Genomic DNA, 24,320 nt, shown 5'->3' with positions numbered 1-24,320 from the left:
TTAACTCACAGTGAATCAAAAGCCTAATCTTGAGAGCTAAATTTATAAAATTCTTAGAATAAACATGGGGAGAAGCTACATGACCTTGAGTTTGTCACTGAATTCTTAAAATATGACACCAAAATAAGCAACTGGAGGAAAATAGGTAAAGTGAACTTAATTAAAATTAAAAACAGACATTACCAAGAAAGTGAAAAGACATGAGAGAGAATATTTGCAAGCCTATCCCTGACAAGGCTGTAGGATCTAGAATATTCAAAGATCCCTTGCAACTCAAAAACAGAAAGATGGGGCCTCCGTGGTGGCACAAGGGGTTGAAGCACCACACTGTGGAGCAATCCACAGCCTCTACAACATGGGTTCAATCCCTGGCGGGCCAGAGAGCAACCCACATGGCGCAGCAGACCTTTCCTGTCTTACCCGCTGCTCCCTCAACAGTGTATCTCGGTCAATCTGCCTGTTCTGTTCCCCACTCTGTCTCTGGTGGATCCTCTTGCCCCCCACATCTCTGGCCTGTGCCCCAGCTCTTGTATGCATGGGTGGATAGGTCTTTAGGGAAAAAAAACAAAAACAAAACAGAAAGACGGCCTGTCACTGTGAAAGTATTCTTACTTGAAAGTTGTTGCTATACCATACCCTTTTTTGGTAATAAAAAGCAATTTGCAAAGGAATGTTTTCAATTACCTTTCTCAACACAAGGTAATGACATCACCACAAAGTCCAATAGAGTAACAGCAAGTAGGGTTGTGGGCTAACCACTGGACTCTGTGTAACTGCCATTATTAGTGCAGTTGGCATTAGAAGAGGGAATGCTTGGGAAACACCTAATTCATTCTTTTTTTTTTTTTTAGTTCAGATGAATTCACATTACATAAACTCAACCAATGAAAGTGAACAATACATACCTCCACCTCTATCAAGCTCTAAAGCTGAGCCCAACCGACCACAGTCTGGTGCCATCCTTCCACCCGGAGTCCCTGCCCCTCCTTTCCAAATGGCACCATCTCCCAGCTCTCACATCACCCCCGTGCGCACACACACAAAACATTCTTGAAATCATCCCTGAAATGCTGTTTCTCTCCATAGATGCATCATGAATACATCCTTTCACGATATCTTCTATGAGATGCACAAGGGGAAATGCAGAGAAAATCCATTTTATGTTTTTCAAGAATTAAAATACACATATTTAAATAGCACCTAGGGCAGAGACGGTCAGGTGTTAATTGGGAGTGCGGGATATACCTCATGACAAGACCGCCCAAGAAGAAGCAGCAGTCATGAATTAAACCTGCCCCTAGAAGGACCTTGTGCACATGGGAGGGGTGGGGGTATGGAATTGGACCAGAGATCCCTGGACTCCTGTGAAGAAATGGACCCCTGGGAGGCACAGCCACTACAAAGAGAAGCAAAGCAAGAAGAGTGGGCATTTGGCCACCCAGGAAGCAGGGGGAACTTCTGTCCTATTTGGTCTGCATGGCGTGTAAAATGGCCGCAGTTCCAGAGGTTGTCCACTCTTCCCTAAGGACTTGAAAAAAGCTTATGAAAAGACAAATCCTTCTTTAAAGTGAATGAGCCTCAGTAGAGACTTTTCATTTTTTTCCTTTTTTTAAAGTTTCCTTAAGTACTTGAAAATGTAGTGCTAAGTGGGTACTTACCAGCATTTGTGTCTACATATAAATATGTTTTCTCTCATTTTAATTGCTAATTCATTCGGCAGATAGTACTTAGTACTTACTAGTAAGTGTCTGGCCTGCTCTAGGTTCTGAAGATACGGGGGTAAGCAAAACAGACTCTCCGGATGCCCCTGTGCTCGGTCTCCATTTTAGTGGAGGAGAGAGAAACCATCAAGACACATCACTGCTGAAGTTAAATGCTGGGAAGAGAAATGAAGCAGTTCAGGTGCTAATTCAGTTAAGATGGTCAGGACAGTCCTGTCAGGAGGAAACATTTGAGGATCATCAAGGAAAAAGGGTGCAGTCCATGCAGATACCTCCCACCACCCTACTTGCTGTTACGCGATTGCACTCTGTGATGATGTCATTGCCTTGTGTTGAAAAAGTTATTAAAACAGTCCTTTGCAGGTTGCATTTGCTCAGGATATGACAACCTGGAGACACCCCTTTCCAGCTGCAGTACCGTGCAGTCACAGCTGGTTCGTTTTTCTCCCACAGTTCCTGGGAATTGCTTAGCTGGCTGGGTTCCCCTCTTCACGTCAGCTCCTGGGAAACTGAGGTAGTAGTGGTAGTGTGGTGACGGCCACCATGCTGTGGGTGGTTATTTTGTGAGCTCCATACCCCCTGCGCCATGCTTTTCTTTGACTCTGTGCTAAGTGTGTGCTGTCTGGTGGTACATGTCCAAATAAGCCAATCGAAATCCTTTCGGAAACAGTACAGTGGTGAATTAGAAACATATGTGCTTATAAATGTGGAACACACATGGGGTGCACCCACACGGGGTTCACACACAGCATCACAGAGAATAAAAGTACTCACACTGGCCAACAGCTCTCAACTGGGGAGCAGTCTTGTCCCCCAGGGGCTATTTGGCAATATCTGATTATCACAGATGGCGGGGGCAGGTGCTGGCATCCTATACTGAATGGGCTAGCCCCTCACAACAAAAAATTATCTAGCCCAAATGCCAGGAGTGCTGAGTTGGGAGATCCTACTATAGACGCCCATCCATCCTTGTTATGTTAGTGACAAATTGTTTCTATGAAGCTCCTTCCGGAATATACAGTGTATATTCTGAGTAGGAAGGCTGGGGCTCTTCCACTGTCCTGAAAGTAGTTTTATTCCCTTCAGAAATCCATGTTATGCCCACAAAGTCACAACCTCAGGTTGACAAAATTGGGGAGAAGGGTGCTTTTCTTTTGAGTTCCACTATGCCGAATGTTTGAGTAAGTAACGTGGTTCAAATGAGACTGTTCTCTCATCCCCCCTTCTCTTTGCAGGCTTTTGTAGAGACCATGTTTGCCAGCAAAGCTCCTGTGGAGGAAGGCTTTCTTTATGCTAAGGTGAGCTTCAGATGCGTGCAAAGAGTTTGTGGGAGGCAGCTGTAAAGTAAGCTCACAGACTGGCACATGGCCTCCTTTGGGCTTTCCTGGAAGTGACCAGCATACTGGTGGAGAGGATCTGGTTCTTAAATGTCACTGGCAATTTGCTAGATGAGTCTAGAATAAGCAGAGTTACAATTAAATGAAGAAAATGGCAAAGTAGACCCGATGAAAGAGGCCTTACACATGTGTCGGGTGCGAAGAGTCGCGCAGCTGTAGTAAATGTAAGGAAGAGGCTCCCAGGTAGGAGTCAGCGTGAGACACGCCCAGCCCCCAGCTCTGCCTGGGACATAGGGAAATCTGTAGAATTTACCAGTCATTGTCTGGCATCCTTCTCCACTATTCCAGAGCATGTAGGTTTGCAGCAATTTTTTGCAAGGTTGAAATTAGTAATTTAGAGCTGTTGTTAAAAGTGCAAGCAAGGTCCCTACTCCTTTTATCTAAATAAGGAGAAGCAAACTAGCTGTACATGACTGTCTGTCCTCAGCCTCATTTCCAGGCCTTCTGTGTCCTCTTCTGGATTTAACTTAAAAGTCATAGGAAAAATCATAGGGTCCTCCCTGGTGGTGCAGGGGTTGTCTCAGTGCTATCAAGCTACTGCCAGCACTGCTGCATGAGTTCGATCTCCTGTCAGGGAGCTGACCCACATGGTGCACAGACCTCTCCTGTCCCACTCGCTGCTCCCCGTATATTTCAGTGGATCTGCCTGTTCTGCTCCCTACTCTGTCTCTGGTGAACCCTCTTACCACTGCCCCCCACACCTCTGGCCTACACCCCAGTTCTTCTATGCATGAATAAACAAATCTTTTTAAAAGTCATAGGGAATTTGGAGAGCACACCGAAGGCGAGAGCAGCTCTAAGAAAAAGGTTGAAAGACAGGACTGGGGTGAGAGAAGAGAAAGGGACTTAAGTCACCACATAAAACTCGGTTAGATTTCAATGAACAGTTTTCCGATTATGACCAAGGAGCAGCACTTGCATGGAGCCTGGGCTGGCAGGTAGGCCTAGGTCAGCCCCTCTCCACTCACACTTTGCTGTCGTGTTTCAGTTTGAGTTTGAGTGCCGGGCGCGTGGCGCAGACATCTTGGCCTACCCACCTGTGGTCGCTGGAGGTAATCGGTCGAACACCTTGCACTATGTGAAGAACAATCAGCTCATCAAGGTACACAAATGCCCTCCAGTGCAGTGCCCTCTGGGTCCAAGATGCCCCCGCAGAAGGCTGGGCACAGCTGCGTTTGTTTAGGAAGCTTGATCCGTGAAGTGCTTTCCCAGACGTGTCCTCTCTTGGCCCTGAGAGGCGAGAACCAGTGGAATCAGAGGGTTTTTTTTTTTTTTTTTTTTTTTTTTTTTTTTTATAGAGGCATGCTTTATTTATTTGTTTGCTGGTTTGTTTGTTTGTTTTTTGTTTATACATGCACTGGGTACAGTCAGAAGCGCGGGAGGGTGAGAGAATTCACCAGAGCCAGAGCGGGGAGCAGAGCAGGCAGAAGGACCGAAGTACACTGCTGAGGGGAGCAGCGGGCGGCAGGAGGGGTCTGCGCGCCATGTGGGACCCTCCTCTGGTGGCCGGGGAGCAGCCAGGGATCGAACCGGCGCCGCAGAGGCCGCGGGCAGCTTCGCAACCCAGCGCTCAACCGCTGCGCCACCGGGGAGGCCCCAGAGGGTTTTTTAGATCCATTTTTTTCTTTTCAAATCTTTGTAGTTTTTTGGATTGTCTCTTATTGTCCGTTCATCTTTGCACGTCCACTTTTTTATGTAAACATTTAAAGAGCCCTTTACAAACGTTTTATATGTGATAAATCCATTTTCTGAATCTTGTAAGGTCTAAATTTGGAGTTTGTCTTCCTGCTGATGCCCACAGTGACCTCCCGCTTTGTGTGCAGTTGGTAGTTCATATTTACTGGATGTTCCTTTTTGGAACTCATGCAGACCCAGATTTGGGGGAAATTTCCTGCAAATGTTATTTGCATGTTTTTAGCCAGTCGAGTCCTAGTGACCTAGGGCCATTTTCTCCCTTATGAACATTTTGAATTAAAGTAGGAATCTCTGGTTCATTTTTCCCGCTTTGCTACAGGACCTCAGGGCAGTGCATCCTGCCCGGTGTAGTGTAACATCTTATCACTACCCCCAGCTCTAGTTTCAGTTCTGGTCTGTTTTTATTCAGGAGAGAAACCATCTTTGAGATGTCTCTCACATTATGTAATAATGTCTATTTTTACACAGGATAAAGTATAAAGTCTGTTTTTATAGAGTATTTAGTTATTTACTAGCAGGAAATTTAGTCTATCATTTTGCCAGAAACCCAAACCACATCCATTCTTTAAGTTGCAGGTACTTGGAATGTATTCATGTGATCATTGTTATATTGTGTGCCAAGTTCTGTGCTTATGTAAATATGACTTCAAGAGCACAGATGATTTCAGTGTACTATGACAAGCAATAAAGATACAGCCACACGCAGCGGTTGAGAGCTGGGTTGCGAAGCTGCCCGCGGCCTCTGCGGCGCCGGTTCAATCCCCGGCTGCTCCCGGCCACCAGAGGAGGGTCCCACATGGCGCGCAGACCTCTCCTGCCGCCCGCTGCTCCCCTCAGCAGTGTACCTAGGTCCTTCTGCCTGCTCTGCTCCCCGCTCTGGCTCTGGTGAATTCTCTCACCCTCCCGCCTTCTGACTGTACCCAGTGCATGTATAAACAAACAAACAAAGAAATAAATAAACATGCCTCTATAAAAAAAAAAAAAGATACAGCCACAGTTTTTTTTTTCATTCCAAGGTTTTTTTTTTTTCTTTCCCCACATGTACGTTAATAGGAGCAAAAGGAGAAGTGAGACTTTACAGTGGCTAAAGAGAATTGTTTGAGTAAGGCCCTGAATACCAACTAATGAAAGATTCTTTTTAATTAATAATGGCAATAGTAGCATGTGTGCTCTACTAACACTTACACCTAAGCAGTCTGGTTCCGAGCCAGCACACTTGGCCACTATGCAGTTCCGCTCTTCTTGAGCCAGAGTGAGTGGATCTCAGAGATTTACATGCTGCTGCTTCTGAGAGGGAGGCAGAGACGATGCCTCTCCTTTAAGCCAGAACTTTTTCCTTTTCTTTTTTTTTTGTGGGACCCTCGCCAGTGGCCAGGGATTGAACTGGCCATGCAGAGGCTGCGGGCAGCCTCGCAACCCAGCGCTCAACCACTGCGCCACCAGTGGAGGCCCACTTTTTCCTTTTCTTAATGAAAGGCACCAGCTTAGATTAGAAGCAGCTTATAATCAGGCTACCTCATTTGGCCTCTGTTCCAGGATGGGGAAATGGTGCTGCTTGATGGAGGCTGTGAGTTTTCTTGCTATGTGAGTGACATCACCCGCACCTGGCCTGTCAACGGCAGGTAAGCCTTCCACAGGTAACATCTCCTGCTGCTACATAGGAATATCAATGGGAATATGGAGATATTTGACATAAGTGACTAAAGTTATCTCCAGGTCCCCTCTAGCTCAGGTTATTGCCTTTGCAAAATTTCTCATTATTTACTAAGACTTTTGTTAATCCTATCAGGATTCGGCACCTAGAAGCAACTACTTAGCACACCCACATGTTTCAATACACTTAAAGTTTTTATTTTCTGATGATATAACTGTTACATTATGGTAGAATAGTTTGGTCAGATTGAACCACCACCAGTAATAATTATAAAATCTGGACAAAATAATAAAAAAATAAGTATGTGAAGGCAAAAAGGGAGCTAGATGGTCTGTCTCAGAAAGGAAAACGCTAGCTGGTAAGAGGTAAATGGTTTGGGCTTTTTGCCTGGGGCACGCCCCAGTCACACAGCTTGGGCTGCAGTAGGAGCGGCTTTATTAGCTTATGGGGTCAGAGGACAGAGTTGGGTGCTAGTAGAACAACAAGAAAGACAGGGGGAGTCCTGGAAGAGAGGGAGCTGCAAAGGAGGTGAGCCCCAAAGTCTGCATATAAAATATTCTAAAATCTGTGTTGGGTGGAGACTCGAGGAGGCTCAGTGAAATACCAGCAGCGAGAAATCAAATGTACTGAGCAGCAGTTTCAGCTGCTTCCCACTGAGAGCAACGTGAAGTCAGGGTGTTTTTTTCTCTTTATCTGTTTTTTTCCCCTTCCCCTTATATGTCTGCTGTAGCGACTAGAAACTGTGACCAGGTTAGTAGCAGCAAGCATCACTGGTGCCCGTATGATGATCTTGAAATACAGTTTCTCACTAAAAAATGAGGGCTAATTTCAGGTCTGGGTCAGGAAACTTACAAGGTCAGCCTGGTAGGTCTTATACCAGATGACAAGGAAATTAATAGACATCGTGCTCACTGACGGAGGCTGGGCACAGAAGAGGACATGTTGCGTGAGTCCATGTATCTGTGGTGTCTAAAACAGGCAATAACCGAATAACCGAACAGCCACTGTTGGTTAGAAACAGACATGAGGAAGCTTCCTAGGGAGATGGCAGTGTTCTAGAGCATAAGTGATTCGGATCTGGATTAGGTGGACTTCTCCAGAGACAGACCAGTAGGGTGTATTATGTATGTAGATATGTGGGTATATTAAGTTATTGATTTTAAGGACTTGGGTGATGCTGTTGGGGGTTCTGACCTATCTGAATTTTGTAGAACATGCCAGCAGGTTGGAAACGCAAGTAAAAGTCAATGTTACTGTTTTGGGGTTTTAAAAAAATTTTCTTATTGTGTAATATTACATTTTTATATAGCTATATGTGTCAGATGTACATCATTATACATCAACATCTGTATTTACCACATTAAGTTTGCCACCGAAAGTCCAGTTCTGTCCTTCACCATGCAACTAACCCCCTTTACCCAACTGACCTACCTCCTTTCCCTGTGGTCTTAATAGTCTCAAGGTTTACTTTTGCTTTATTTAATTCATTATTTAAAAAAAAAGACTTATTTATCTATGCATACAAGAACTGGGTTGTATACAAGAACTGCACAGAGGTGCAGGGGGTGAGAGGATTCACCAGAGAGAGTGGGGAGCAGAACAGGCAGATCTACTGAAATACACTGCTGAGGGGAGCAGCAGGCAAGACAGGGGAGGTCTGCTGCGCCATGTGGGTAGCTCCCTGGCCAATTGGGGATCGAACTTATGCTGCAGTGGCTGGTGATAGCTTGATAGTGCTGTCTTTAACCCCTGTGCCACCAGGGAGGCCCTATTTAATTCATTCTGATGAACTAAATTGTTATAGTCTTGTTATAGGCAGAATTCCTTCTCCAGTATAACAAGGCAACTCTGGCATTTGAATTCATTTAGTGTAGGCTATTACTTTGGTCCATATTTTGGCCAACCAACCAAAAAAAGCTGATAGAACTTTCGGATCCCTCCAGCTGTAACACTGAGTCCAGAATCTCCCATCAACAACATATGAAAATAGAAATCCTCTACCACCCTGCTTAATTTTTCTCCTTTCCCCCATGGTATAAAGGAATTACTATTCTAAGGGTACCTAGAAATGAGTGATACTAGTAACCAAAATACCCACTTGACCATGACATATGCTTTGCCTGTTAGAAGTGGGCCCTAGGCTTGCCTAACTTTCGTTTTTTTAATGATTAAAAAACAATGAAAGGCTCAAGGGTGAGCCTGGCCTGGCCCTTGGTTGCATTCTTGGCTGGGTGGATCTTCTGGCCTCACGTCTACCTGACAGCCTTGAAGGAGAGACTTACTGCCCCATCACGAAGGGTCGATGTGCATTCTGCAGAGGCTCCAGGGGGTGTGACGGGGGCCAGGGCAGCGATGATATGCTGGTTCTGATCCAACAGCAGCAGTGCCCGTCGTCATCGCCTGTGAGTTTGCACGACTAAACGTAGAAGCAAACTGCCTGCGATATCAGATTATTCCAGATTGAAGTTCTTTGGTTTTCCCCCACCCAGGTTCACAGCACCTCAGGCAGAACTCTATGAAGCTGTTCTAGAAATCCAGAGAGATTGTCTGACCCTCTGCTCCCCTGGGACAAGCCTGGAGAACATCTACAGCATGATGCTGACCCTGATGGGGCAGAAGCTCAAGGAGCTGGGGATCCTGAAGAACAGTAAAGAAAATGCCTTCAAGGTACCGCGCCTCCTTGACCCCAGTTCTCCAGGACACCTAGCCATGCAGTCTCAGCCTATATAAAGCCGATTCCGTTGAGCAGGGGTCTTTGTGACTTTTCATCTGTAGGAGGGACTTAGAGCGACTGAATTAAAACAAAGAGCGTCAGTACTGACTTCCCCCAGAAGATGGCAGCACATTCTGGCTCATTGCTCGCGTAGCCTGCTCCGCGGGAAACCTAAAGGCAGCCTGATGCAGACAGGGTGGGGAGGGACACTAAAAGGAGAAGTTAACTCGAGATCCTTTTGTGGTAATTTTGAAAAGGTCGAGGTGGGAGAGAGGGGTGTCCGTTCTTTCAGTGACACTGTTGAGACTTTCAAGGTATTCACGAGGCCCCTTCTTTACATGATGGCCTTCAGTTAAACTGTCAGTCTCAGCTTTAAATCAGGGTGCCAGGTGGTCCAGCCAGACAGGCCATTAAGTTCACGCTGCCAGGGTTTCTTTTATCTCTAGGAACAAAGCTATAAATTCCTCCTCAGGGTAAGACATTTAATAACCAGAAATATCCGAGCCAGTAAGTGCCTAGTAATTGCTATAATCTGATGTTGCTGCTGTAAGATGTTTGGGGTCCCCAGAGTCGGCTTCCTGAGAGTGTGGACATTGAAAATAAAACTCTTCTAACATACTCGTCCTCCCTGCCCAAGAACAGAGATTTTCACTTGCTGAAGTCATTACTGGGGTTTCCCGTCAGCCAATGTAAGTGCATCGAACAGGAGGGTGAAAATGCACGTCAGTCAGGATGCCCTTGGCAGCACCACGCACAGGAGGGGGCGGTTTATCAGGCCTCTGCAGCATCACCACCCATGGGGAGATGGGCACTCGTCCCCTGCTTCACATGTGCCGACTCTCCTCTTAAGGGCTCTTGCTCTGCTAACACTGGTCATTTTCTGTTCCAGGCTGCTCGAAAGTACTGCCCGCATCACGTTGGCCATTACCTCGGAATGGATGTCCACGACACCCCAGACATGCCGCGTTCCCTCCCGCTGCAGGCCGGCATGGTCGTCACTGTGGAGCCAGGTAGGGGAGTGTTGGCAGGCTCTGCTGTCAGCACACCTAATAGGGTGTCGGGAGGAAAGGGAGACATCGACACCTGAACCAACGTAATTAAACTAGGACAGACAGGAAAACAAATCTCCTCAGTGTAGAAGGGAACTTTTATTTTAGAATTTTTCTTGAGCTTTCTTATTTAACTTCACACAATTTGTTTAATTTGACTTCTCCAATAAACAACAGATGGGGACTACTTTCTATAAGTGGATATTAAGAAATAAATCTCGTTTTAACCCCACCTTTACCAGGGCCCATTTATACTAGCCCTCCCTGAGTTCTGGGGGGGCCCACGCTTTCGAGGCCCCCGCCCACCCCCGCCCCCTGCAGAGGCATCCAGACTCTCTTCGGCAAGCTCTCCCACTGCGGGCTGGGCACGCCTGCTCTCGCCTCACACCGTGCAGTCCCGTTGAGGCGGTGCTGGGGCTTCCTTAGACTTTCACTACATTTTCACTGTCCTTGGCTGATCATTTCTTTTTATCACAGCAGAATCTGTGAGTGGAGTGGAGGAAGTTGACAATCATCTGACTTCGTGATTTGAAAGGGTCCCTTGGGCTCTTAGAATTTTCCAAATGCTCGTTAAAGTCCACCTTCTGACTTAACTTTACATATGTTCATCGGTTACATTTTTTTACTTATTTGAGAGGATTTTTTGGTGTATTTCTCCAGCTTCTGGTTCAGGCTAGTATGTTAAATGTATATTTTAAAATACCTTATGTCTATATTCTATTAAAGTTCCCCTTTTCCGGGGGGCTCTTGGGCAGGGAAAGAACGTGTTTATGCACTTGCTGCCTTCCGGCCTGCACCGACACACTTAGTGTTCCAGAGCCTGAGCAGCCTGCTGGAGCCATGGAACATGCCAAACCCTGGTCGGCGCTGCCGCCATGGCGTGGGGTTTGGTCTTATATGTACGTTAGCTGTAATAACAGTTTCGGGACGGAGAGCAATGTCTGTTGACTACTATGTCCCGACCGTCTGATATGCTTTCATTTCTGTAGCTCTTCAAGATTCCACATGTACACATGAAGTGCAGCAGAACGGTTAACACACGCCTCCACATCTCCAGTCACTGCCATTTGTGAACACCACATTCTTCTTTCTGCTTCTCAGGCATTTACATCCCAGAGGACGACAGAGAAGCCCCAGAGAGGTTTCGTGGCCTGGGCGTACGCATTGAGGACGATGTCGTGGTGACTGAGGACTCACCTCTCATCCTTTCTGCAGATTGCCCCAAAGAGATGAATGACATCGAACAGATATGCAGCCGGGCATCTTGACCCCCACTGCAGTGCGCGCACCCCGGGTTCTAGGGGGTGCCCGCTGTCACCTGTGCACATGTGTGTCCAAACGTGTGAGTGTGTGTGCGTTTCTGCACGGCTGCACTTGGGAGCGTGCAGCTCCAGGAGTGTGTGCACTTGTGTGTGTGGTCTTTTTTTTAAGTAGCTAGAAATTTGAAGAATTGAATTTTTGAACTTCGGGTTACAGCAACTTTAGCAGCATTCATTCTGTAGACTTAATGATCCAGGCAAGTTTACTTTTTAAATGTAAAGAAAGATCTTGGTTACAAATGTCCATGCATTCCACGTGACACATGTAAAGGGGCGGAAGATTTTCTCCTGTCCACGTCTTTCCCTTTCTGCTCTTTCACTTAGATCCACCTCCTACCCTGTCCGCAGGGTGCTTACACTTTGAGCCTACACTGACTCCCCCTGTTGGTGACGGGGGGCCCCGACACTGGTCTTCCCGAATGCCTGCCTTCAAGCGCCAGACCCTGCTTCCGCTGCAGCGCGTGCGCCCTTGGGCGCTGGGGCCCTGCCCCTCTACATCCAACCTGGCCCAGATTCCAGCAGTGTCAGACAGAACGGTTTTGAGCCTTTCTTGCTTTTTGGTTGACCGGAGCCTGGGAGGGATTTAGATTCTTGACAAGGAAGGAAATGGAAGAGGAAGAAACTTGTATATGTTCACTGCAGGCCCAGACCTCCATCCCTCCATCCTCAGCTACAGGCGTTCCTCTTGCAGACACCCTTGCTTGCCTTACGGCTTCGGCAGCACTGACCCTCCTAGATACCCTGCAGCTGCTCCCTGCCAGGGGCAGAGCCACTCTTACCAGTGGGAGTTAGAGGAATGGCCGCGGTATTCAGAGACACCTGTGGCCATTCCCTGATTTCCTCTAGTGCTGATCCGCAAACTGGAGCCCGCCAAGTGCTGGGACACGAGCTATGATTCTTTCCTTTCTCTGACTGTAGCACGGAAAGGCCAGTGGTGGAGAGTTGTGTTTCCCTCAGCACCGCTTTGGGCGCCCCTACGCAGCGACGGGGTGTGCGGTGTGAAGGGCTGTGGGACCGCTGCGGGCGGGACTTAGGAGCAGCAGGGAGGAGTGTAGGGCCTCCACCTTGAAGCCTGGAGAGCAGCCCTCGGTGTACAAACCCGCCGATTGTAGAGCATGAATTCATGCGGTTTAGGAAAGTGATTTCACCAGGGCAGGGGCCGGGGGGTTACCTGCCGAAGGCTTGCCCATCTTATCAGGAAAAACCAAGATACAGAACGTGAAGCAGACAGGCAGTGACTCCATCCCGAGCAAGGAGAGTGTCGTCAACTGCAGGGCCCGTGGCGCCCACACACACTGGCATTGCTGACCCCTAGGCAGCTGCGGGCACGCAGGGCTGGAGTCACTGTCGCTGCCCGCCTGCCCTCCCTTGCTCTCCTTTGCCCTGCGCTAAAAGAAGGGGACTGAAAGCAAACCCCCAACTCCGACTTCTCCCTCTCTGGGCCACTGTGGCCCCAAAACCCTTTTCCTTGGAGTGAGTGTAGTTTCCTTTGTTCCCTTACAGTCCTGAATAAGGAATTTCCTTTTCTTCCTATGAGTCATTTTTCCAGCTTTCTAGCCACAAGTCTCGGTGACCCTCAAAGCAGCGGCCCGCCATCCGCCAGCAACGGTCCTGGGCCGGCGCCAGCCAAGTGCGTGCTTGTTGCTTGTGGCGCTCAGAGCGGCTGCTGTGGGTTCTGCAGTCCTGACCCACGCATGGAATGTTGTCTGTCCTTGGAGCTCCACGTTCATCACAGCAGCAGCTAAGCACTTGAATTCACTATAAGAAGCATCACAGACAACTTCAACGGCTCAGAGCAATGTGTGAGGAGCAGTCTGGTGTAGAGGGTTTGTTGAGTGAATAACTGCACGCAGTGCTGGACTCTTGCTCTCTGGCAGGCACAGACAGGCCCCACTTTCCCCTCTGTGTCTAAGTCTCATAACTTCTTCATAGATGTCCAGGCTCTCTTGTGACAACCTTCACTTTAAAAAAGCCTCCAATGTTACACCGGAATTCTTCTCCCTCAATCAAATAGGTGTAGTCAAACCGTTGATGACAGCATCTGCGTGAAGGAAGCATACTTTCATGTGTTACTACATGAATTTTTTCCCCGTGATCAGAGGAATAGAAATCCTGGAGGAAAAACTCTCCTCCTCCTGGGACCCTGATCTCCAGGTGGGGAAGGCACGTCCCACAGTGACTGGAGGACTGACTGGGCTTTGTTCCCTTTTTTCCAAACATGCATGAGTGACACATTTCTTCAGCTTTCTCTGTAATAGAAAGATGCCAAATAGGAGGCCTGAGAGCCTGCCCCGTCCAGAGTCACGAGTGAAGCTCAGTCCGTTGTGACACAGTATTGTGACAACTGCCACAAACAATGCAGAGTTTAAATTTGAGTGAGACCCTTCTGCCTGCACCCCCTCCAAGCCGGTGTGTGGTAGAGGACAGTGTGACTCAGTGGCATGTGTGCTGTGTGTTAGAAACAGGCCCAGGATGGTGGGGCATAGAGGCCCCTGCTCAGAAGAGATTTTATGGTGTTGTTATTTTATTTTATTATTATTTTTTAGTATCCTAAGGTAGGCTCTGTAGCCCAGAGCGTAAACTGATAGCGCTGAGTCTCAAGTCTGCACAGGTACACTTCAAGTACAGTCCGTAGTGAGAAGGTGAAGGCAGCATTAAAGCCTAACGTGAGAGCAAAGTCCATTGTCGTTAAGCACGCAGCCCCCACAGCTCAGGCCTGCGCCTGCGTGTCACTGAGCGGCTTGGGGTGAGCGTCAGAGTCATTGGGAGCAGGGGTCCCCACTGATACCGAGGCCTCCTGGGTGTGCTTCTCAAAGATCTGAGAACTGCAGTCTTTGTTAGCATTTCTTAACGCTTTATATGACATTTGTGCAATTATTTATGTTCAAATTTGGACAAAATGCTGTTACTTTTTAAGAACCTACCCCCAAAAATCCATGTCATTCCCCAATGAGGGAAAAACATTTGTTACTGTCATTTTAAAAATAAACTACAAAACAATGTAAAGGTGTATGAGATGTGTATATTTTTTATAAGAATCATTTATTTTACTGAGTGATGATTTAAATTGAATATATTTGGGCACAGTAAATATTTGACATGAGGGCCTCCCCTGGTGGCGCAGGCGGTTGAGCGCAGTGCTGGGAAGCTGTCCGCAGACTCTGCAGCGCGGGTTTGATCCCAGCCAACCGGCGGGGGTCCCACTTATGTTTAAAAATGGTAAACACGGGCCTCCCTGGTGGCGCAAGGGGTTAAGATGCAACCTATGAAGCTATTAGCAGCCGCTGCAGCACAAATTCGATACCTGGCCAGGGAGGTGACCCATATGGTGCAGCAGACCTCTCCTGACTCGCCCGCTGCTCCCCTCAGCAGTGCATTTCAGTCAGTCTGCCTGTTCTGTTCCCCACTGTATCTGGTGAATCCTCTCACCCCCACACCCCACACCCCTGACCTGCACCCCAGTTCTTGTATGCATAAATCTTTTTTTTTTTAAAGCAGCCACAAATTTCATGTTACATGTAATTTACTACAATAACAATTTTGATTATCAAAAGAATGATATGGCACTTGGGCAAGGGGACAAGAAGGGTGAAAGGCAGACTGAAGTTGACAGTATTCAGGTGATTAAAATGAGTTCACAAAAATGCTACACCGGTATCACCAGACAACAGGATCCTGTAATCTCAGGATCCCTGCACTAGTCAGACTATGTCTGAGTTACCTGAGCATTTGGGGGTGCCTGTGTTTCAGAAGATATGCCCAGAAGAGAGTGACCAGAAAACAGTGTCATGAAAGCGGAGGCCATTGGGGAGGGGCGGGGAGGAGGAGAGTGATGGCGGGCCCCAGTATTGGAAAGGCTGTCATGTAGAACATTCTATTTCATGCTGCTCTTTTAGGCAGAACCAGGGCTGGTGGGCGGAAGCTGGCACTCTCGGAGAGTCAGAGTCTTCAAGGTAAAATGGTTGTCAGTGACTTAGTCCCACTCCTTCCAGATGAGTCTACACAGAGGGAGTGACTTGCCTTCCATCACAGCTTGTTGGTGCAGCCAGGTTGACAAAGAGGTTTCCCAGCATCGAGATCCGGGTGCGTGTCACACCAGCGTGCTGATTCCTCAGCCTGTTGCTCCAAATCACATGCGCTCTTTTCCGAGCGACCATTGCCTGCACCTTCTCAAACTCAGGTAAATGCGCTTCCCTCCATCTTCAATGGAAACGTCACTCACCGTGACCTCCATCACCTGGCCCCTCTGGTCCGCGCCCCTTCCTCCTGACTGGCACCTGTCCTCACGTCTGCGGTGAGCCCCTTGCTCTCCACTCCCAGGGGCTCTACTCAGTGACATCCCTCCTCTCTTCCCCCAAGACCAGCTCCTCAGTCAACCCCCAAAACCCACCGGCCGCTGCGCTCTTCCCTTTCACTGGACCTGCCCAGAGCCTGCGTTTGTCATCGCGCTCTTCTGTACTCGGCTCTCGGGCGAGTCACTACCGAGCCAGGAAGGAGGCCTCCGACCCGGTCCCCAGAGGGCCCCTTGGCACCATGCTTAGCCTCTGAGTTTCGGGATGCGTGTCCCAGTCCCAGTCCCAGCAGGAAAACAAGCTAAATATTCACAGCAGAATGAGGAACCGCAGGAGCGGGTTTCGCAGGAGCTGAGGGAGCAGGCGTCCCCTCGCGTGCTGGAGACTAGGAAAGCAGGAAGCGTCCACCAGACAGAAGGAAATGGAATCTCTCCAGGAGCAGAGGTTGAGTGCAGAAGCCCAGCCCCGGGGACCTGCCTGCTGATTCCCAGGTCTGCCACCTGAAGCAAAGAGGGAGGGAAATAGCCTGACCTTCCCTTTCCTCTGCGCCCCGTGTCTCCCATGGTCACACCGAAAGCAGCTGACGCTGACCGCTGGGTCTGCCCTGGCCCTGCCCAGGGACAGAGAGCAGAGCAGGGAAAGGGCAAGGATGTATCTAAAGCAAATGGATTTTGTGATCTTTCATGAGTGTGCAAATAATACGGTTATAAAGTTAAAAGCCCTCTCCCAACAACATCCAAGACTCCTTTTTTTTATTTAAACATGCAAAACCAGCATATAAACCTGAAGCTCTCTTACACAGAAGACAACCACGACCTCCGGGCCAGCATGCACCGACTACGTTCTTGGGTGGGCTGAGCATTCCAGGTGTGCCATTTCATTTAATCTTTGCAGCAACCATTTTTATCCCTAAGAGGACTCATCAACCCCCTACCCTGACCCCGGGTTGTTTTTACTCTCAGCATCTCCATTTATTCTTTTATTTTGCATTTAACTGGGGCTGCGCCCACCTGTGCCCTGGCTCACCTCTGTCCCGCCCGGACCTGTCACAGGGTGGGCACCAACGTAGAAATAAACGTTTGTTCACTAAATAACTCTCCGCATGGGCACCTTCAGATCTCTAGCAACTTCTACTAAAATAGTCAATGGGGGCCTCCCCGGTGGCGCAGCGGTTGAGCACTGGGTTGCGAAGCTGCCCGCGGTCTCTGCAGCGCCGGTTCGATCCCTGGCTGCTCCCGGCCACCGGAGGAGGGTCCCACATGGCGCACTGACCTCTCCTGCCGCCCGCTGCTCCCCTCAGCAGTGTACTTTGGTCCTTCTGCCTGCTCTGCTCTCCCCTCTGGCTCTGGTGAATTCTCTCACCCTCCCGCGCTTCTGACTGTACCCAGTGCATGTATAAATAAATAAATCTTTAAAAAAAAAAAATTAAAGGAGACTTAAAAGCGTATCCATAAAAAAATAAATAAATAAATAAATAAATAAATAAATAAAATAAAATAGTCAATGGCAGAAAAATCACCATAAAGAGAACTGTCGAGAATGGGCAGGAACGTGTAAACCCAGAAGAAGACAGCCAGGGCAAGTCCTTACCGAGCAACGGGAAGGAGCAGGTGCTACCCTGGGGTAACAAGTCATGCCATGCATGTCATTAATAGATGCTCGTTCATTTCTGCAGGCACCATTTCAGGATTCACAGGACATTTTCTGAAGATTTCCAATGAACTCAAATTTCAGTATAACTGTACCTCATCTGAAGTATTTATGAACAGCTGATCAGAGCCCCTTGTCAGACTTTTGGGTTTATGGTTGGAACCACTTATAGGACTTTTTTTGTCTCTAAAATTGTTGTAAAGGGGCCTCCCTGGTGGCGCGAGGGGTTAAGCACCGCACTATGAAGCAATCCAAAGCCTCTGAGCATGAGTTCAATCCCCAGCCGGCCGGGAAGCAACCCACATGGCACAGCAGACCTCTCCTGTCTCGCCGCTGCTCCCTTCAGCAGTGTATTTCAGTCAGTCTGTCTGTTCTGTTCCCCACTGTATCTGGTGAGTCCCCGCATCTCACCCCCAGCATCTCACCCCGGCATCTCTGGCCTGTACCCCAGCTCTTGTATGCATAAATAAAAAATATTTTTAAAAATTGTTGTAAATAGGGCCTCCCCAGTGGCGCAGCGGTTGAGCGCTGGGTTGCGAAGCTGCCTGCGGCCTCTGCAGCACCAGTTAAATCCCCGGCTGCTCCCCGGCCACCAGAGAAGGGTCCCACATGGCGCGCAGACCTCTCCTGCCGCCCGCTGCTCCCCTCAGCAGTGTCCTTCGGTCCTTCTGCCTGCTCTGCTCCCTGCTCTGGCTCTGGTGGATTCTCTCACCCTCCCGCGCTTCTGACTGTACCCAGTGCTTGTATAAATAATAAATAAATAAATCTTTTTTAAAAAATTGTTGTAAATATCTATATCTATATCTAAGCTTTTCTTATTGTAGGAAATGTAATCCAAGGAGACCTTGACCCTTTTATATACTAACCATCAACCAGGACCTGCTTTTTCACTGTATTTGAAAATTGAGCCAAGCAGGATCAGCCTGCTATAATGTTAACATCACCAGAATGAATCGTCCGCAAAGATAATTTCCATTTTTTTCAGTATTCAGTAGTGGAAGACATCCATGTTTTCATGGTAATTCAGTTCTGGTTGAATATCAATTGCAGGTGTTTTCTGATTGTGTGTGAATGCTGGAGACTTAGGAAGTTTTGACTGTTGTTTCAATATGTAAAGTTCAGGTTGAAAGAGCAAAGTCGGAAATTAAAGAAACTACTGAACTCTTTTCCAGGGTGGCTGGATCCCTTTTTATTTATTTTTTTTTTGCACGCCCACCTGCACTGTCTGAGCGATCGGTTTCTCTGCATTCCCACCAGCATGGGCCGGGATGGGGGCAGGTGGTGTCACCTGTTCTTTGCTTGTAGCCACTCTCATAGGTGGGCAGGGATTCGTCATTATGAATTTCATTTGCAGTTCCCTAATGGCTGTGGATGTGGAACATGTCTTCATGTGCTGCTTTTCCAGCTGTAGATCCCCTTGGATGAAATATCTTTGTGTCTGGTGCCCATTTTCTAGTTGGAATGTTTACTTTTTTACTGTTCAGTTGTAAGTGTTCTTTCTATATGCTAGATATTAGTGCTTCGTTGTGTATGTGGTTTTTGAATAGTTTCTCCCACTCTGTGGCTTGCCTGCTCCCCCTCTTTCATAGGCTCTTCACAAAAAATTAAATCAAAAACTAGACTTTCAGGGCCTCCCCAGTGGCGCAGCGGTTGAGCGCTGGGTTGCGAAGCTGCCCGCGGCCTCTGCAGCGCCGGTTCCATCCCCGGCTGCTCCCCGGCCACCGCAGGAGGGTCCCACATGGCGTGCAGACCTCTCCTGCCGCCCGCTGCTCCCCTCAGCAGTGTACTTCGGTCCTTCTGCCTGCTCTGCTCCCCACTCTGGCTCTGGTGAATTCTCTCGCCCTCCCGCGCTTCTGACTGTGCCCAGTGCATGTATAAACAAAGCAAACAAACAAATAAAGAAATAAATAAAACATGCCTCTATTAAAAAAAAAAACAAAAAAAAACTAGACTTTCACAGAGCAAAACTTTTTTGATCTACTATTTCTTCCATGGATGGTGTTTTGGTGTCACGTCTAAGAACTCTGACCTTAAATCCTGCAAGTTTCTCTTATGTTTTATTTTTTTTAAAGATTTATTTATTTATGCATACAAGAGCTGGGGTGCAGACCAGAAGTGCAGGAGGGTTAGAGGATTCACCAGAGACAGAGTGGGGAACAGAACAGGCGGATTGACTGAAACACACTGCTGAGGGAAGCAGCGGGCGAGACAGTAGAGGTCTGCTGCGCCATGTGGAGGAAGCCTAGAAATAAGGAGGTCTCCCACTGCAATGTCAGTAGAGGCCATCTGCAAAGCTAAATCTCCTACCCCACCCTCTGGTCTTCATAGCAACTAAGTGGGGAACCTGGGCCTCTATTTCCACCCTTCCTGCCAGAGTGATATCCAAAAATGCCAATTAAAATAGAAGGTTTGAGGCCTCCCTGATGGCGCAAGGGGTTAAGATGCAACCTATGAAGCTGTCCGCAGCCACTGCAGCACGAGTTCTATCCCTGGCCAGGGAGATACCCACATGGCACAGCAGACCTCTCCTGTCTCACCCACTGCTCCCCTCAGCAGTGTGTTTCAGTCAGTCTGCCTGTTCTGTTCCCCACTCTGTCTCTGGTGAATCCTCTCACCCCTCACACCTCTGGCCTGGTTCTTGTATGCATAAATAAATAAATCTTTTTAAAAAATAAAATTAAATAGAAGGTTGGAATAAGAGCCTGATAATATGACATACAGTTAAAGGATTTCCATATGAAATGCTCAGAAAAGTAGGAAGAGAGGAGAATTTCCTAAACTTGATAATGAACATCTAAAAAAAATCCTGCTGCTAACATTCTTTTTTTTTTTTTTCCGCTAACATTGTTCTTAATGATAAAATACTGATATTTTCCTCCTAAAATTGTGAATAAGGCAAGGTTGGCCTCTCATCACTCTGGAGGTTAAAAAGAAAACCATCTGTGAATTCACTGCATGTCCTTCCTCACGTCCTGAGAGCCCTAACTGGTTTACTGCCTTTTCTCTCTCTCTCAAAGTCTTGTGTTTTGTTTTTTTGTTTTTTATTGTTGTTGTTGTTTCTTAAACATATCCTGTCCAGGGATTTTTAGTTGTATTTGGAGAAAGCAATAGGGAAAAGTATGACTATTTCACATTTTCTAGCATTTAAGATTTTTTTAAACTATGTGACTCGCCACTTAAAATCCTTCAATGGCACTCCATCACCAAGGATAAAGACCAAAATCCTTTGTGTGGCTGCATTAAACAGCCTTGCATGACCTGGCCCCTATCAGAGAGAACTGTTTAACAATGGGGGCTTAAGATTTGTAGTGTAGGGCCTCCCCGGTGGCGCAGCGGTTGAGTGCTGGGTTGCAAAGCTGCCCGCAGCCTCAGCAGCACCGGTTCGATCCCCGGCCACCGGGTGAGGGTCCCACATGGCGCTCAGATCTCTCCTGCTGCCCGCTGCTCCCCTCAGCAGTGTACTTTGTCAGTCTGCTTGCTCTGCTCTCCGCTCTGACTCTGGTGAATTCTCTCACCCTCTGGCGCTTCTGACTACACCCAGTGCTTGTATAAATAAATAAATAAATCTTTTAAAAAAAAAAAAATTTGTAGTGTGGACCCATTTCCATGATGTAAATACTACTATTTTGACTAATTTTATTTTATTTATTTATTTTTTTTAAATAGAGGCATGTTTTATTTATTTATTTGTTTGTTTGTTTGTTTGTTTGTTTATACAAGCACTGGGTACAGTCAGAAGCGCGGGAGGGTGAGAGAATTCATCAGAGCCAGAGCAGAGAGCAGAGCAGGCAGAAGGACCGAAGTACACTGCTGAGGGGAGCAGCGGGCGGCAGGAGAGGTCTGCGCACCATGTGGGACCCTCCTCCGGTGGCCGGGGAGCAGCCGGGGATCGAACCGGCGCGACAGAGGCTGCGGGCAGCTTTGCAACCCAGCGCTCAACCGCTGCGCCACCGGGGAAGCCTTATTTTGACTAATTTTAAACCAGCAAGATGACATTGCAAAATATGCGTTGGAGAGATGTTAGCAAGTGACTCTTATGCATCTATGCAGACTTATTTTATATCACTCTCGCTGTACACCCACCCCAGTCATTCCAGACTCAATGAATGCACTCTCTAGCCCCTTCTGCGGGAGGCTGGCTCTACCTGGAAAGCCACCTTCTTCCACATCCCTCAGTTTTATGTGAGTGCTGGAGACAGCTTGCATCAGCTCACAAGAGCAATTGTTAAAACTTTCAGGGACTTTTGCAATCTGGCTGTTAAAGCTACAAATGAGGGCTTTTATTAAAAAAAAAAAAAAACTGTTCTAAAACATTTACTAGCATACCATTGCATCCACTTCTCTTTGGTCCATCCTTCAATCTCATACTATTTTCTCTAAGAGGATTTTGCCCCACCCACTGGCTTGCTTTCTGCTTCAAAACAAACACCCTGTACTTCCCCTTTCCTGAAGCTCACTGGAATTATCATTAATTGACTCGACTCTTCTGCTACCCTATATTCAATGACGAAAGGGGGCTTCTGGAAAAACTTAAAATACCAGGGCCTCCCTTGTAGTACAAGGGGTTAAGTTGCAGCACTATGAAACTGTCTGCAGATACTGCAGAGTTCGATCCCTGGCCAGGAAGGTGACCCACATGGTGCAGCAGACCTCTCCTGTCTCCCTACTGTTGCCCTCAGCAGTGTATTTCAGGAGACCCGCCTGCTCTGCTCCCCACTCTGTCTCTGGTGAATCCCCACACATCTGGCCTAGACCCCTGTTCTTGTATGCATAAATAAATAAATATTAAAAAAAAAAAAAACACAAAATACCCTGCAGTAGTTGACACAAAATTAAGTTCTGTAGATATCTTTGAACTACTTGTTCGATAGATGAATGGACAGATGGATGGATGAAAGGAATAGAAGCAGGTGGAATTGTTAGGGGGAAAGGATGTTTTGAGTTAATTTCATACAGGCTTTGTGGACCCCACCCCCACTTTAGACCAAAGTCATTAAGACATTGGGAAAGACGAATCCCGTCACCACCAAAGGGAAGGTGGCTGGGACCTGAGGGTGGAGTTAAGCAGCCAGGGTTGGGTATAAAAACCAAACACGTGGGCCTTGGGGTCGCTCGCTCTGTCGCTCGCCTCCTGGCTTCACGGCTCCTGGCTCGCAGCCAGCTCTCAGAGCGCCATTTGGGATTCCTGATCGGCGGATCGGGTAGGACGCATTTAAAACTTTGTCTCCCACTTTTCTCCCTGAGCTGTACATTTCCTCATTTCCCCTTCCCTTGTAAATAAACCTTTTATGAACCTTTCGCGTGTGCCTGCAGTAGAGCATTGATAAGTCCTTTTAAGCGCGCGGCTGAGGACCCACAGTCAGGCACCCTGTTTTGTATCAGGGCTGCCCTATAACAGAATTACAACCTATTGCACAGTAAACTGAGTGAGATTGAGGAAGTCTAAGAATCTATATGCAACCTGCAAAAAGTTTTTCTTAGGTTCGGGGGGCAGAATCCAACATATAGGATGTCAAGGCCAGTAGCCACAAAGCAAGTCTCCAAAGGAGAGATCAGTACAGGAGGTTCCCGCAGCTCAAAGGAACTGTCCCCAAGACCATCCATTTCCTTAGTTTCTTTATAGAAAGCAAACAACTTGCAAATTGTTACTCCTTCCTATCTTCTATCTCTACAGTTCTTTCTTCAGAAAGTTAAAAACTTTAAAAGCGTAAATCAGATTATGTCCCCTCTTCTTGTTTTTATCTTTTTAAAGATTTATTTATTTATACATACAAGAACTGGGGTACAGGCCTGAGGTGCCGGGAGTGAGAGGATTCACCAGAGACAGAGTGGGGAACAGAAGAGACAGATCAACTGAAATACACTGCTGAGGAGAGCAGGAGGTGGAACAGGAGAGGTCTGCTGTGCCATGTGGGTCTCTCACTGGCTGGGGATTGAACTCGTCCTGCAGTGGCTGCTGATGGCTTCATAGTGTTGTGCTTAACCCCTTGCCTCCGTGCCTCACCAGGGAGGCCCTATTTTAAGCACTTTCAGTAACTAAAACGTTACTCCTCACAAAAGTCTCACCTCATCTCCCACCTCCCCTCAACTTCATGACCTTGTTTTGTCTTTCATAGCTCTTCTCCAAACCTGACGTTTTCTGATGTATGTGCTAACTTGTGTATTGTCTTCCTGCTAGGGATTCGTCTGACTCCATTACTGGGTCTCTCCTGTTCATCAGGAGCAAGTTCATGTCCTGTGAAATTGTTGAAAGATAAATTCGCCCTCAGTACCTTCACTTACTGTGGGTTTCTAGCAACAACATAGCGACCTTCAAGGACACAGTAAATGAGGTGACAGAAGTTAACATGGCATCACCACGCATTTAACAAAACTTGGGCGAAGAGGCTCTAGCTCGGGTTCCTAGAACGTTCTACGGCCTCGGTCACTTTTTCTCTTTCCCAGCCTGGCTAGCGCCGTGGTGAGGGATTTGTTGTCTCACGGGTTTGTTGTTCCTGTTTGTGACTAAGACCAGGACACAAATCGGTTCTTCCGGTTTAGCAATGGAGTCCGCACACCTCGTTACTCCCCAGTGAGAGAAAACGGGAGATTCCCAACAAGCCAGCACGAGACTCAGGGGTGACCCAGCCACGCCCGGCTCGGCCAGGCCAGAGACGCGCGGGGCCCGGCCGGCCAGGGAGGGAGGCCGGGCCAGGTGGGCCGGCGGGGCCGGCGGGGGAGCGGCCGCGCTTCCCCGCAGCGGCGCCGGGGCGGGAGAGGCCGGGGCCGAGGAGAACGGGGCCTGCAGCCGGGCGGCCGCGGCGAGACGGGCGCTGCGGCCCGGGCGGGCG

General features: G+C 47.9%; 1 protein-coding gene across 3 annotated transcripts in view; it reads left to right on the top strand.

Annotated features, from left to right (window-relative positions):
* The window catches only part of XPNPEP3 (X-prolyl aminopeptidase 3), a 45,453-nt gene extending 30,901 nt beyond the window's left edge, over positions 1-14,552 (top strand). For 2 of the 3 annotated variants that reach the window (XM_037513491.2, XM_037513493.2), the window contains 6 exons: positions 2,957-3,019; positions 4,107-4,220; positions 6,350-6,435; positions 8,957-9,134; positions 10,070-10,190; positions 11,331-14,552. In XM_037513491.2, the coding sequence (XP_037369388.1) occupies positions 2,957-3,019; positions 4,107-4,220; positions 6,350-6,435; positions 8,957-9,134; positions 10,070-10,190; positions 11,331-11,497 (729 nt within the window). In that variant the 3' untranslated portion in view covers positions 11,498-14,552. The remainder of the gene's footprint in view (positions 1-2,956; positions 3,020-4,106; positions 4,221-6,349; positions 6,436-8,956; positions 9,135-10,069; positions 10,191-11,330) is intronic. The other variant, XM_037513492.2, reaches the window with a different exon arrangement.
* The last annotated feature ends 9,768 nt before the right edge of the window (positions 14,553-24,320 follow it).

Source organism: Talpa occidentalis, unplaced genomic scaffold (genome assembly GCF_014898055.3).
Source record: "Talpa occidentalis isolate TD23 unplaced genomic scaffold, MPIMG_talOcc4v2.1 talOcc4.16, whole genome shotgun sequence".
Classification (NCBI taxonomy): Eukaryota; Metazoa; Chordata; class Mammalia; order Eulipotyphla; family Talpidae; genus Talpa; species Talpa occidentalis.
The sequence above is the reverse complement of the archived record's forward strand: the minus strand, read 5'-3'. Positions and strand labels throughout refer to the sequence as shown.